We start from the raw sequence: 15,650 nt of genomic DNA, 5'->3' as shown, positions 1-15,650 counted from the left end.
AAGTAAACCTACTACATGATTGGTCAACATTTTAATGTATGGTACAAAACTATAGATAGGACTGTACTATTTATAGGCTATACACAGTATTTATTTATTTTTTTTTAATTTTCTGCTATACACTAATGAAGTATATGAAATACACAAATGTTATGTTATTTAAATGACAACAAACCATTTCCTAGCAGTTCACTAACAAAACGATTCTCATTGAAATCTATAGGGCACAACATTTGCATGTCTTTATGCATGTCTTTGGACTGTGGGAGAAAACTGGAGTATCCAGAGGAAACCCACCAAGCATGGGGAGAACATGTAAACTCCACGCACGCAGACACAAGGCAGGAATCAATCCCCGGACCCTGGAGGTGCAAGTCGTCAATGCTGAACACTAAGCCACTGTGCAGACTAATTATCATTATTTCTCTGTATAAATGACTGAAACCTCATATTTATTAACTTAAATATTTGATTAACCTGCCTGGGTCTACATATGCTTGGTGTAGCCTAGAATAGCCCAAAGGATAGTAGTTACAGTGTCCAGAGTTCTGCCAGGGAGGATGTGTTTTTTCCCCATAGTTTAACTCCAAGTCTGGAGATATGCACTGTATGGAGACAGACTTTTCCAAATTGCCTGTAATGTATGAATTTGTGTACATGTGTGCATATGAGTCCCTTTGGGTTGGCACCTCATCCATGATGTACCCGACCTTTCCCCTTTGAGCTAACTGGGCTATGCTTCAGGTCCACTGCATGACCGAATGAAAGGATGAAGTGGAATTAAGACATAAATGGCGGCGCAGTGTTTTAGTGGTTAGCACTGTCGCCTTGCACCTTCAGGGACCAGGTTTGATTCCCGCCTCGGGTCTGTGTGCGTGGAGTTTGCGTGTTCTCCTTGTCCTTGGCGGGTTTCCTCCCCCAGTGCAAAGACATGCAGATTAGGCTAACGGGTGTTCCCAAATTGCAGATTAGGTTAATTGGTGTTCCCAAATTGCCTGTCAGTGGCTTAACGGTTAGCACTGTCGCCCTTGCACCTCTAGGGTCCGGGCTTGATTCCTGCCTCTGGGTCTGTGTGCATGGGGTTTGCATGTCCTTCCTGTGCTTGGTGGGTTTCCTCAGGGTACTCCGGTTTCCACCTGCAGTCCAAAACCATGCAGATTAAGCTAATAGCGTTAATCGAACTTCCCCCCTGTAGTGGGTTTTGACCAGAGGTCCTACCACAGTCATATAATGGAAATGGGAACGATTACAGTAGTAATCATCATTGACCTCCACGGTCCCAGCTGGGCTACAGAGGTTCCTGGATGGATGGATGGATGGATGTGTAGATACAGATACTGTTTGCTTACACATTTCCTTGTATAATTACAAGAAATGAATGCCCATTTTTTTTTAAAAATGTGTATATAGTGTAATTAATAACAAATCCACAGTATCATGTGTCGGGCTAAGTGATTAAAACTGTTTATTTCAGTGCTTCATGGGATGAGAGAGTGCCTCTGTGTGTGCCGCTGTGCTATTGTGACGGAACAGCAGCCGCCATTTTGGACTGGTTCACAGTACACCTCGGCCAAAGCTGGAACTATGCCGCGGGGCCGGCCTCGGAAACACAGGGATAACACTGCCAGCGCGGGAGGTAAACTACACCACGACACGTCGGATAAAATCTACAGCGTGTTAGCTATTTAACCGTGTCCGCGCTGTGCGGCCGGGCCGGGGCATGACGGAGATACCCGCAGTTAAACATCGTGTATATAGTCCCCGGATATGGTACTGCGGGCGTGCGCTGCTTTGTGCGCGAGACTGAGGCGGAATGATATGAATAACACTCCGCTGCTCGGTTTCGCGCACTCGCGTGCAGTCCGTGTGATGAGTAGCGGAGTATCTCTCTCTCTCTCCCTCCCTCACACACACGGTTTATAGTATTATTACTGTTTCTGCTCTCTTGTTTCAGGGTATTTTCTCATACGTGTTCAAAATTCTCACCGTAATGGCGCTAAGGCTAAGCTAAACAGCTAACTTTGGGACTTTTAAATATAAACACCAGTGATTAAAGTCTTCTCACGAGCTGAGGTGTTATGTTATTCTTGCTTGCCCAGATCGTTGGGCTTATTTTTAGTGCTTAGGGTTTCGAATAAGAACCGAATTCTGCTTTATTTTTGCGCTTGCAAACCTAAATAGGTGTCAACAATGCTGCCAGGTCTGTGCAGGGGAAAGTAACTCGCTCAGGAAGCCGCCCGATGACGTCATACGGTCGTTTGCAAGTTTATCGAGTCGTTAATGTAGCAAAACGCGGCACGTGAAGAAAAGAGTTTTCTCAAACTCAGAGTAGACATTCATCAAAAACAACATGACAAACTATGGGTAACGTTAGGTTAAATGAAAAGTTGGTTAAATGCATAAAATCTATTATATTAGCAGCTACACAGAGAGTGATGTAATTGATAATCTTTTAAAATAATTTTTGTTAGTCTTTCAGCTGCTCCCATCAAAGGGTTCGTCAAAAGTATACCGTCCGATCCTCACACAGCTTGGCATACAGTCGGTTTAATACCGGCTTACCCTTCCGGATGCAACCTGTACACCCCTATCTTAGGGACTTCGAGTGACTGGCCGATGTTCTGCGAAGTTCCACGAGGTTTGCGCGGAAAGATTGCAGTGAATTATGATAAACCGTACTTACGTTTTATCAGGCTTGGGACCGGCACTGCATTTATTGGCTAGGGTTTGGGCATGGGCTGGGAATTTAACCCGCGTGACCGGCAAGAAACCTACCACTGAGCAACCGATGCCCATATTTTAAATTATCGAAAAAAAATTATCTTAGAAATGTGTAAATTTAGGTTTCTGAGAATTTTGCAACATCAAAGTCACATAAAAATTATGCAGAATAAAGTTAATACTTTTGAGGGTAAATAAAAGTCATGTCTGCGTGAACGTACATTATAGCTTCTAGATCAGGCGTCACTAAATGACCGGTGCGTCAGATCCAGATCAAGTGACCCTGATACTTTTCTAATACAAGAATAGCTGATATACCGGTAATCTAGTGCTTTTTTCCCTCTAGGTGGGCGTGGCTATATGCGGCACTTAACTGAGTCAATCAATGCGATAGTTTACCATGTAGAGACGTAGAGTGTGCAGAAGAAACAGAAACGAAAGCTCGACACAGCATGGCTTGTGCCAAGAAAAGTAAAGTAGACTATGAAAACTGAACCATCAAAGATAAATAGACATATCAATATATATTTATTCTTCCGAAACCGTTGCCATAATAAAGAACATTAATTTGAAGTGCCACAGTGAGACAAAAGTGCAAACATATCCACAGAAGTCCAAGGTAAAGACGTGTAAAGTACCCTAACTGAGAGACCAGTATGACAGAGCTACCAGAGTCCTTTCACATTCATTTACAGCCCAGCAGCATGCAATTATGGATTCACGAAAGGTTGATCTAAGATTGCCGATTGTATTCCATCTGAGTACAGGAAAATACAGGAAAATTGACAAATTAAAATGCTATGGAAATGTTAAATTTCTTATTTTTATAGACTTACAATGACTGCATATAAAGAGATCTGATTCCTGACAAACATGAAATTCAGATCTTGCCTTGAAGAAAATTTTATTGACTGGACCTAAATCTTAATTCAGTACCTGCTCCTCCAAAAATTATGTTTTATGAATTGCATGACCAGGGGCAAAAGAAATTGCCATTCTCTTAACATTTATTGCACTTTAATTACAATACACATTTACCATAATGCTGTTTCTTTTCTTGGACATCCCAAGGACTTTTAAGTAATGTGTATGTATAATGCTAGTGCATCAAGAGCAGCTCTTTGACATTCTGAGTCCAATTAATCTTAGCATTATCATGCCATCAGGAAAGAAAAAACAAAACATTGAAAAATATTACATAACAACACCGATCATAACACTACCTCAATACACTTCAACTATGTGTACCATGCATTATGTGTTCACTGTTTTGCATAAACTCACTGTGACTAAACACATTTTCACATTAGGGCCCTGGGAATGTTTGCGAGAACACCTTGACACCAAAGTCTGGTTCATTTTGATTAGTGAGAACATAATCGATCTTTGCTCAGAAATCTTGCCTAATAAGTTTATTGGAAAATTTGGTCTTGAAAACAATACAGCATACTCAGGCATGGATCGAACTGGATATAGAAGCCAGTAGTCCCTGAGAATGAATTGAATCACTGTTTAGATGTGACGTCATCAGTGCCGATGCCTCCTATGAAATCTCTGTGTGCATGTAGCACCCCCTGATCTCATCCTCTGACATACACAGCCATAGCTAATAAAGTAGGAAGACATGCAAGAGTGTTACTCTTGAAATATTTTTCATAATATCAATAATATTGGGCATAAAGCACAGGCTGGCTGCTCATAAACCAAGTAAGTGAGAGTATGAGAGGTATCACGGTTATGAGAGTAAAAGCTGCCTTTATTACTTCAGTTAAATTCCTTGCTACACTAATGCCTTAGTTGGTTTCACTAGTGCCGGTCCTTAACGTCTTTTCTCAGATGGAGAAGAGAAACCGAGGTCAGAGAGCGCGAACAGTGTTGAACATCGATGCAGCATTTGCCCTCTTACCTACAGCACTGAGAACCAGCTACTCAAACACCTTAAAGAGCATGAAGCTAACGACAAGGTAAGATACCAAAGCAGACACACAGCAGACTCTCACACAGATGCATGCACAGACCAGAGTATATAAAATTTAGCAATATGGAACTACTATACTGACTCTCTGTCTCTTTACTTTTCTGTCTCTCTGTGTATGTTTGTCTTTAATTTGTCCCTCTGTCTGTTTATCGCAGCCTCACCGCTGTGACAAGTGTCCCCAGTCATACAACGTGGAGTTTAACCTCAGGCTGCACAAGTCGACTCACAGCACGACCGAGCCCACGTGCCCTGTGTGCGAGAAGAAGTTCACCCGAGTCGCAAGTCTCAAATCTCATATCATGGTGCACGAGAAAGAGGAGGTGAGACAAATGAGTGTGCATCGGTTTGTCGTAGTGAACAAATATGGCGCGTGGGAGTTACCGTGAATACTGTACAGTGTAATACGGTAAGTACTGTACAGTGTAATACCCTAAAGACCACTCAGTATAATACGGTAAATACCATACAGTATAAAACAGGAACTACCGCACAGGGTAATACGGAACATATTGCACAATGTACTATGGTAAATACCGCACAGTGAAATACGGTGAATATCGTACAGTGTAATACGGTAAATACAGTAAATACTGCACAATGTAATACGGTAAATACAGCACAGTGTAAAAACGGTAAATACCATACATTGTAATACGGTAAATACCGCACAGTAATACGGTAAATATCGAACAGCGTAATACAGTAAATACCCATAGGTTGTGTGGTTCTGAGTTTGTGCACTGTGATCAAGCATGTAAACGATGTGTGTATGTGTGTTTGTGCGTGTATGTGCGTTTGCTGCGGGTCAGAATCTGCTGTGCACAGAGTGCGGCGATGAGTTCGTGCTGCAGAACCAGCTCACCCTGCACCTGGAGGAGCATCGGCGAGAACTCTCCGGAACCCGGGTTTTCACCTGCAAGACCTGCAGCGCCGAGTTCCCCTCGGGCAATCAGTTGAAGGAGCACAACCGCACCCACGCAAAGATTAGGTGTGTGTTTGTCTGTGTGGCGGGTGATTATGCATATGTTCAAGTGTTTGATCTGTCTGTCTGTTTGTCTATCTGTCTGTCCCAGTGTCTGTTTATTTTACACTTTGTCTGTCTGTCTTACATTTTTGACTCTACAGTGCATTCAGAAAGTATACAGACTCTCTTAACTTTTTTCCGTTATGTTATGTTGCAGCCTAATACCACAGTTGAAAGAGTAAAGAATTTTTGAAATTGAAAACAGCATTTTAGAAATGTCTGTAAATTTATGATTAAGATAAAACTGACGTATCATGTGTATTTAGGTATTCAGTTCCTTCGCAACAACACCTGAAATTTTCAGTGTCCACTTGATGAATGTGTCTATGCAAATATATATAACTAATATATATATATATATATATATACAAACCATGGATTGCGTGCATAATTCGTTCTTGTATATCAAAGCACTCTTATATCAAATCAAAATTTCCACATAAGAAAAAATAAATACCTGTTTGATTTATTCGTTTCAAAACCCAAAAATATTCAAATAAAAATAATTAATAAATAATATAAAGTAATTTTTTTAAAAATGAAACCTGCACTTTACCTTTCGAAAGAATCTCGACAGAGCAATGTTTCCGGTAGTGTGTGTATATTCATTAACAAGTCTGCTTCAGGTTTCTGCTCACCCATCTGCTTCTTCCTGTCTGTCTGTTCGTCTGTCTCTTCTCCAGTCTGTCTCTCTCTGTCTGTTTATTAATCTGTTAATTAATTTATGTTAAATGTAATGACATTTGAATTTAAGTAGCTTGTGTGTGTGTGACAACGGAGAAACAGAGACAGAGAGATGAGTTTGACTTTCTTGTTGTCTGATGTGTAACTGTTCATACATCAATTGTGTTTTTTTCTCCTGCTTAATGCAGATAGATTTTTATTCCGACACACAAAACAAACAGACCTAAGATCAGACTCCAGTACTCCAGTCAACAGACACCATGTATGTTTTTGCATCAGGTGTATCAGCATTTGTGTGTGTGTGTGTGTGTGTGCGTGCACATTTTGTTTTCAGGCCGGTTATGAGCAGCTCACGGAACTACAAGAGGAGCATCGACCGCAGCGGTTTCACCAACACGTGCCATCACTGCGGCAAGACGTTTAAAAAACCCAGCCAGCTTGTCCGACACATCCGCATTCACACTGGTAACACACACATACACGCCCTCTGATGATATATTTAATATATTAATGATATTTGCAGCGCTTCTACTTGTAGTGCTGTTATGATGGAATGTTTTAATATTGTGTGTGTGTGTCTGTGTGTTTAGGAGAACGTCCATTTAAGTGCACACACTGCGGTAAAGCTTTTAACCAGAAGGTGGTGCTGCAGACTCACATGGTGCGACATACTGGAGAGAAGCCACACCTCTGCATGCAATGCCCCGCCTCCTTCTCCCAAAAAGGAAATCTGCACTCGCATGTACAGAGAGTGCACTCTGAGGTGATTCACCTTATCTGTTTGTATCGCTATATTTATTTCTCTCTGTGTTATGTTTTGCCCAGTAACACACACACACACACACACACAGTTTCCATTAACATCTGCCGAGGTGTTACCGTGTCTCTGTTAGCACGCGAGGGTCAGAGGGCCACTCATGGGCCGTTCCATTTCATGACACAATGCACACATGCACAGGCTAAAAGAAATGTTTCATAAGATGAAGCGATGCTGTTGTTATAAGACCAGCTAATGGACTGGCAGGCGTGTACAGGGCAACGCTGGTGTTTAAAAATGGCAGATACTACAAATAATGGTTAATTAAGAAGATAATAGTTGTGTCAGGTCTTAACAAGCTTAACCAAGGTTGTTAGTGAAAAACTTATGACCAACAGAAGCCTATATGCGTGCTCATTTTTTCTGCTTCTATCACATCAACTTCTTGATATTGTCACTCTAGCTACATTGACAAGGCCCCTATTCAATTCAATTCTATTCTATTTTATTTGTATAGTGCTTTTAACAATTGACATTGTTGCAAAGCAGCTTTACACAAGTTATGTATGAATTGCGAATGTGTATGAATCAAAATGATTCGATAGTCCCTAATGAACAAGCCGAGGATGAGTGGCAAGGAAAAACTCCCTGAGATGCCAGTAGGAAATTTCGTGAAGGCTTAACAACTCAGTCAGAGCCTGTGTAGTCGGATCCAATACAAAACCTATTTAAGCTCAAATTGCTGAAAAGATTCTAATGGAAAGGTATCTCCCTGATGGTGAATAATCCTAATTTTGGAAAAAAAAAAACCCTCCTCAACAAGACACGAGTTCACAGTTCGAAACAGCTCTGAGACAAAATAGGGTCTGTTAGAGTATAATGTGTAACCAAAACACCTACCCTGTATGTTAAGTTACTTTATGTTTTTCATTGTATATTTGCGTCAAAGGTGTAAAAGACTTACGAATGAATCCGACTTACAAACGCGCTACCCGGAATGGAACTCGTTCGTAAGTCGGGGACTCGCTGTATTACACAAAGATAACCTGATTAAATACAAAATGCAGTTTTTAAATGATGATTTCATTTATAAAGGGGAAAAAAAGCTGCCCAAACCTGGCATGCTCTATGTGGAAAAAGTAATTGCCTCCTAAACCTACCCTGTTCCACCCTGGGCGGCAACAACTACAATCAAGCGTTTGCGATAACTGGTTTAACCAGCTGTCCTAATCTATTTTCTATTTTTATTATTTTCAGTTTTATTTTCCGTAAATGTGTAGTTGAATTGATGAAATGCTCCCAGGTCAATCTTGAGCGGAACGTTTGAAGGATTTGATCAACCAGTGATGAACCTGTTCTGTGAAATACCTGCCTGTCATGAATACGATATATGAGGATGTCGCAGCAGGCACCAGCAGAGGATGGATAAAACACTCCTAAGGATTTTTTCAGTGCTGAATTGTGATGTGGAAGAGAATCTGTGGCCTGACCGACAGGAAAGTATAGAAGTGTTTAAAAATGTTGTAGCGCCAACAACTGCAATCAAGCGTTTGCGATAACTGGCAGTGACACACTACCACCCCCATGTTTGACTGTTGGTATGATGTTCTTTCTATTAAATGCTGTGTTAGTGTTACACCAGACGTAACGGGAAGCACGATTACTTTTTCACATAGCGCCAGGTAGGTTTGGACAGCCTTTTTTCTTTAATAAAAGAAATCATCATTTTAAAACTGCAATTTGCAAGATGCAAAAAACAAAAAAATCAGGAAGTAGACAAATACTTTTTTAGAGCAGTTTCTTCAGTTTTTTTTTCTCCCCAAAACAGAGCTGAAATTCTCCAAACAATTTGTGCAATCTGCACATCAGCTTCTCATTCCCATCGAACAAATTGCAAATGCTTTGGCACGTTCATGCAAATGATTCTGTACAGCTGTCTGCTGTTTCCTACATTCTCATTTGCTTATGTCATGTTGATTAAAATGTAATTTACTGCTTCTCTGCTGAATAGTCTCTCTCTTTCTCTCTCTCTCTCTCTCTCTCTCTCTCTCTCTCTCCGAAAGCATCAAAGCATTCGTCCATGATCACAACTGGATGAATGGTTTAACCAGCTGATCTAATCTATTTTCTATTTCTATTAGAGTTTTATTTTTCCATAAATTTGTGGTTAAATTGATGAAATGCTCTCAGGTCAATCCTGACTTCATTAGTGGAGAGAGGAACGTTTGAAGCATTTGATCAACCAGTAATGAACCTGTTCTCTGAAATACCTGCCTGCCATGGATACGGTATATGAAGATGTCACAGCAGGCACCTGCAGAGAATGGATAAAACACTCCTAAAGATTCTTTCAGTGCTGAACTGTGATGTAGAAGAGAGTCTGCACAGCATTTTAATTTCTCATACTGTCCTGCATGTACAGTTCTGCTTAAGGGGTGTTTCTCAATTTTTACATTTGGCCTTTTTTTCCTTTCCCAAGAGATGCTGTTCTTCCTCTTTGTATATCGTGCTTAGAACAGTCTTGTCTTTTTCTTTTCTGTATCACAGTGACAAGGCGTCTTACTGTCAGAGTTACAGTATAATCAGCAAAAAGCACAAGCATAAATCCATTACATTTTCTAGCAATCAATATTCCACGTACAGTACTGTACTGTATAACATTGTCTCTCACTGTCCGAAGCGACCGGTGAAAAGCTGCATACATTTATAAAAGCATTTCTTTCACACCGTTTTGAATAATCTTTCGAAACTACTGTACTTTTGAGAACGCACTTACCTCTGTTGGACATGCCATTTTAAACCTGGAACATTGTTGCTGTCATTAACATTACAGCAGTGCTAAACCTCTTGTTTTTTTCTCACAAATGAGACACGAAATAAATGTTACCAGGAAACCGGGGACGCTTGACGTCCTGTGGTGGAAAACGAAGTTAAAAAGCATTGCTTCCATATATGTTAACTGAACATCTACTTTCAGAAAACTATACTTTTCTCTTTGTTACATAGGAACACATTTTTTTTATACTGTTGGCAGCTTTGTGTCCTATTTGCACTTCACAATCACTGCAGTTTGAAAATCATGGCTCTGATTTCATTCAACACTTCTCGTTTCTTCTCAATAAATTTAATCAAATGAATAAATCAAAGATATTAGAACAAATGTTTTTACCGTGACAGGCTTTAAAAGCACCTAAAGACACAGTTTTAAAATTTGAGCAGCAACCTTATTTTCCTTTTCAACTATTCCAAGAACTCCGCATTCAGCATCACCAGTATACTAATCACTGGCCTGGTCATCTCATATCATCTGCACCAGTTTCTCACTGGGTTATATCATGTTTTTTTTTATTTTATGCGTGATTTTTTATTTTATGAATGATTCATAAATTCACGGTGGATAGGATGGTACATTTTTTAAAAGATCTCAAACAATGAGAGGTCTCCCTCCTTCCCTCCGGTCCAGTCTGACCTGCGCCATGTGTGTGATGTTTATTCACCCTAAGAGTGCAAGCACCGTTCTCAGCATGTGACATGAATTTAATTCGCTCTGAGAGTCAGGCACTTCGCTCTGAGAGTCAGACGCCGCGTGTCAAAATTCTTTTCTTTCTCAGACATCTGAGTTTGTCTTTGCGAAAATATTTGTATTCAGCATCTTGAAGTAAACGCGCACTGCTGTTTTTTTTTTTTTTGGATTAATTTCAGCTATCAGTTTCTCTACCATCTCACCTGGGAACTTGTGTCTGACACATGCCAGAAAGTATATGAATAATGTTTTATAGTCTGGAAAGTAAGGTGCCTGGAGACCTACTGTCTTCATTCCTAATATTTGGCAGTCACCATGTCAATATCAGGGTAGTTTTAAAAAAGTAAACTCCGCTCAAACTTATCGACTTGCCCAGTTTCCCAAGAGATGCTGTTCTTCATCATTGTCAGTTGTTTAAACCTTTAAACCATGAACATAAAAACCACATAGGTTTGGGGTTTCACTTGTGCTACTGGGGTGGTTCTGGCCCCATGACTTTGCAGGGCCTCTGGAGGAGTCCTGTGGTGAGAGAAGAATGTTGGCAGTGGATCCTTTGGGTGATGTGGGTTGCAGGGTGGGTTTTTATGGTTTTTATGGTTTTTATGGTTAATGTTATGGCTGATTGGTGTATAGCGGTGTTAATGTATCTCTGACAACGCTGGAGGGTCAGACACTCAAAGTCGTGACCTCTTAGCTGCTCTAATGCATCACTGTCCTGTGTAATGCAATCCTTCTATTTATTGCGTCTGTTATTTATTTTTTTCTACTGTGTAATTATAGACCATCTGGTAAACACAGAAAATAATAATATCTCTGTGCATGCCTCACTCTGTCAGACCGCAGGCGTCCCCGTGTACCCGTGTATGGACTGCAGCTGCGTGTACAAGAAGCTGGGCAGCCTAAACGCCCACATCAGTAAAATGCACATCTCCATCATGGAGGTGGAGTCGTCGTCCAACAGCCAGGTACACCCCACACATGTACACCATCGCACACAAGCACCTCTACACCGTGCTCATTAACTCGCTTCCCCACTCACTTCCTGTTTCCTGTAGGCAGAGGCAGAATCTGGCCAGACAGGAGGAGGGACAGAAGGAACGGAGGGTGTGACCGATGTGATCCAGCAACTGCTAGAACTTTCAGAACAGGTAACGAGCGACCAAGCTCAGGCTCCGCCCCCAGGACCGACGATCACTATGGAGGCAGCTATTAATCAAGATATCTTGCAGGTGAGACGAGACTGGAGATTGGAAATGGATAATTAAGGGTGTTTTCACATTAGGGGCCCAGGATCTTTTCCAAGAAACACTAGACACAAAAGTCTGGTTCATTTTGATCAGTGAGAAGACAATCGTTCCGCATTCAGGATCGTACCTGAGAATAGAAGTAGATCGCTGTTTAGATGCAAAGTGTAAATACGCAAGTGTACCTGAGAACGGAGCACGAAAATAACATGAGCGCGGGCTAGTGGTGGGACGGGCTAATGTGAAAACACCCTAAAGAGAAAGAAGGACAAATAGACATAAAGATGGAAATGCATAGATAAACTCATTTGGACGCATGCTCTCATTTTCTTTTCTCGTTTTCTTTATTACGTTCTTCATTGTCGCTGATTTTGTAATCGGTATGAATCTGGGTTCAAAACCCTATGTAGTAACCAGATCCATTATTAAACCTAGAGTTATGGTCCACTAGTCGACTGGTTTTTGATTTTTATCTAGAGGCCGGATTTTTCTCCATCTCAGCTTCACTTTCTCATAAGGTGATTGAAGTCATCAAAATTGTATAAAGTAAAAAACAATTCCCTAGCTGAATGTGAAGCTTAAAACTGTGACAGTCACAGTCCCGCATGTCATCATTGTTGCATGCGTTGAAAACCTTAATTCGATTGCAGTACAGCCGAGTAATGAAGGGGTGTTTCCCATTAATAAACAAAGGAATCGAAATAAAATAAAAAAGTCTAAGCAACGAGAGCAACAAAGAAGTAAAATGACATTTGTAATAACATTATCAGCCAACTCGTAAATCTTACCCTCATTACCATAAAACGTAAGATATAAAAATAAGTCTTGATGATATTAGTGTTTCCAGAAGGATCATAATTTTCTTGTTGTATGTATATAAAAGATAATCTTCTTTTTTAAGTTCTCTAATAACATTATTTCTCAAATTATTTCTCCTTATTATGTTCTTCATTATCGCTGATTTTGTAAACAGTGTGAATGTGGATCAGATCCGTTATTAAACCTAAAGTTATGTTCCACTGGTTGACGGGTTTTTGATTTATCTAGAGGGCGGATTTTTTTTGGTTCTCCCTCCGAGCTCCGATTGAAGTCATTAATGTTGTATGAAGTGAAAAAAGTACTTTAGTTTGAAGAGAAAAGGAAAATTGGGTATAAAACAGACAGGTACAATTCCTCGTCAATGGCTAGTGCAAGATCTAAAAGGTCCACAGCAAACCAATAGTAGTGGGCATCAACTTTCTGGTGTAACCCCTAGCTCAGTACTTAAATAACAGCAAATAAAGTTTTTTTCCCCCCTAAATTCAACAGGATGAGAATTCTGTGTCTTGATTTGTGTGTGTGTGTTTGAGAACAGCAAGCCCTGCAGAACAGCGGCCTCAGCTCAATCCCAGTTCAGTCGGAGGCTCAGGGGAGCACTGCAGTTCATCCACTTACCACAGATGGCGCCAACACCAACCCTGCAAGCATCCACAAGGCCACTGACACCGCGCCACACAAACTGGTGAAAAAGGAGAAGAGGAGCATCTTTAAAAAGAATGTACAGATTCCTGGTGTGTGTGTGGGCGGGAATGCGTAGTTGTGATTCATAAATGTTTATTAATTGATTTATGGGATGTTTATGATAGTGTCTGTGGAACATAATGGGAACATGTGGATAATTTGATAGAACATGTCAGAAGGTGATGATGATTTATGGGTAGTTCTGCCATGCTACTCAGTGCTGTGACAGAAAAACATGTTACATAATAACCTGAATCCAGGACACTGATCCAAACAGCCTGAAAGACTGAAGGCTGACTGTACGCCCGTGGCAGTGTTCGTGCTTTTCCGCTGTGTTTTTGGATCAGGTTTAGGCTAGAATTTAAAATCACTTGGTGCTGATTCATTTTTTACACTTGTACAAGTGTGTGTGTGTGTGTGTGTGTCTTTGGTGTCTTTTTTATACCTTTCTCTAAGTTATTAACTTAAACTGTAATGTTACTAATTAGTAATAATATTAGTTTCTACTGAAGTAATTAGTCTAACCTCTAATTGGTTCGTTGACTGACTGATAAGCAGTAATATGTTAGTTTGTTGGCACTGATTATGGTTAAATTTTCAAATTGTTGGCACTGATTATGGTTAAATATTATTTTGTATGATTGATTTCCTGTTTGAACGCATAATTAATTGACTTATCATTGCCTGACTGATTACTGATTAATTGATTAATTAGTCAGTCATTTTGTCACTGTTAGTCTGTCAGTTAACTGGGTGATTGAATGACTAATGGATTTATTAAATGGTTCACTGACTGCCTGTCTTACTAAATTGACAGACTGATTATTTGACTGACTGAGAGTCTGACTGACTCCCAGACTGATTTATCGACTGAGTGACTGATTAATTGGCTGACAACCTGACTGACTGATAAAATAACTGACAAGCTGATTGACTGACTGACTTATTAATTGTCCGACAAACTGATTTACTGACTGACTAATTCAGTAACTGACTTAATGACTGACAAGCTGATTGACTGACTGAGTGATTGACTGACTGACTAAATGGCTGACAGGCTGATTGACTTACTGACTGATTGAATGGCTGACAAACTCATTTACTGACTGACTGATTTACCGACTGAATGACTGACCAATAGTCTGACTGACTAACTGACTAACTGATTGACTGACTGACTGATTAAATAGCTGACAAACTGATTTACTGACTGATTGACTGATAGTCTAACTGACTGACTGATTTACTGACCGAATGACTGACTGATAGTCTGACCGATTTACTGACTGACTGACTGGTTGACTGACTGCCTGATTAAATAGCTGACAAACAGATTTACTGACTTGAGTGACTGATAGTCTGATTGACAGACTGATAAATTGGCTGACTAACTGAATGACTCACTGACTGATTGATTTTTTAACTGACTGACTAATTTACTGACTGACTGATCGACTGAATAATTGACTGATTGAATGACAGATTAATTGCCTGACTGACTGATTGAGTATTAGAATCATTGTTTGTTTAGCTGACTGACTGATTAATTAATTGATAGACTAATTGTCTGTATATTTATATATTGATAATTTACATGTGTCTGTGCGTGTGCACATATTTTCAGGCACTATCAGAGAGGAGTCTGGAGTGCGGTGGCACGGTTGCCCGTACTGCTGTAAGGAGTTCAAGAAGCCGAGCGATCTAGTGCGTCACATCCGCATACACACTCACGAGAAGCCATACAAGTGTGCGCAGTGTTTCAGAGCGTTCGCTGTGAAGAGCACGCTCACTGCTCACACCAAAACACACTCTGGCATCAAGGCCTTCCAGTGCACACACTGCAAGAAGAGCTTCTCTACCTCCGGCAGCATGAAGGTGCATATGAGGCTGCACACAGGTGAGTGTGGACAGGCGCATGAGCACGCACACACACAGTGTAAGTCTAAAAGCTATCAGCTTATCATCGTTTCTGGGCGTTATTACTTTTGCATAATCATTTCATTTTATGTAAGAGTAGAAAATATCTATTTGAGCTTATGTTAAGTATTAATTTTAATTATTCGATGTTTGATTATACAGTTATATGTTGTAGCTTTATGGTTTGGATCTTGAAGTGAAGTGACTATACCATCATAATTATTTTTATTGAGAAATAAGTGTCAAGTTATTATTTGTCTGACTTTTTTGAGCTTCATAATTACTTTATTTTCATTATCTGC

At 40.3% G+C, this 15,650-nt stretch overlaps 1 protein-coding gene across 1 annotated transcript in view; it reads left to right on the top strand.

The window, feature by feature from the left end:
• The first annotated feature begins 1,555 nt into the window (after window positions 1-1,555).
• LOC128513336 (zinc finger protein 236-like) overlaps window positions 1,556-15,650 on the top strand; it is a 35,732-nt gene continuing 21,637 nt past the window's right edge. The window contains exons 1-10 of the mRNA XM_053487080.1: window positions 1,556-1,636; window positions 4,558-4,685; window positions 4,855-5,019; window positions 5,509-5,687; window positions 6,742-6,872; window positions 6,998-7,170; window positions 11,524-11,652; window positions 11,743-11,916; window positions 13,286-13,481; window positions 15,056-15,328. Coding sequence (XP_053343055.1) covers window positions 1,585-1,636; window positions 4,558-4,685; window positions 4,855-5,019; window positions 5,509-5,687; window positions 6,742-6,872; window positions 6,998-7,170; window positions 11,524-11,652; window positions 11,743-11,916; window positions 13,286-13,481; window positions 15,056-15,328 — 1,600 coding nt within the window. The 5' untranslated portion in view covers window positions 1,556-1,584. The remainder of the gene's footprint in view (window positions 1,637-4,557; window positions 4,686-4,854; window positions 5,020-5,508; window positions 5,688-6,741; window positions 6,873-6,997; window positions 7,171-11,523; window positions 11,653-11,742; window positions 11,917-13,285; window positions 13,482-15,055; window positions 15,329-15,650) is intronic.

This window comes from Clarias gariepinus, chromosome 25 (assembly GCF_024256425.1).
Source record: "Clarias gariepinus isolate MV-2021 ecotype Netherlands chromosome 25, CGAR_prim_01v2, whole genome shotgun sequence".
In the NCBI taxonomy this organism is placed as follows: Eukaryota; Metazoa; Chordata; class Actinopteri; order Siluriformes; family Clariidae; genus Clarias; species Clarias gariepinus.
The sequence above is the reverse complement of the archived record's forward strand: the minus strand, read 5'-3'. Positions and strand labels throughout refer to the sequence as shown.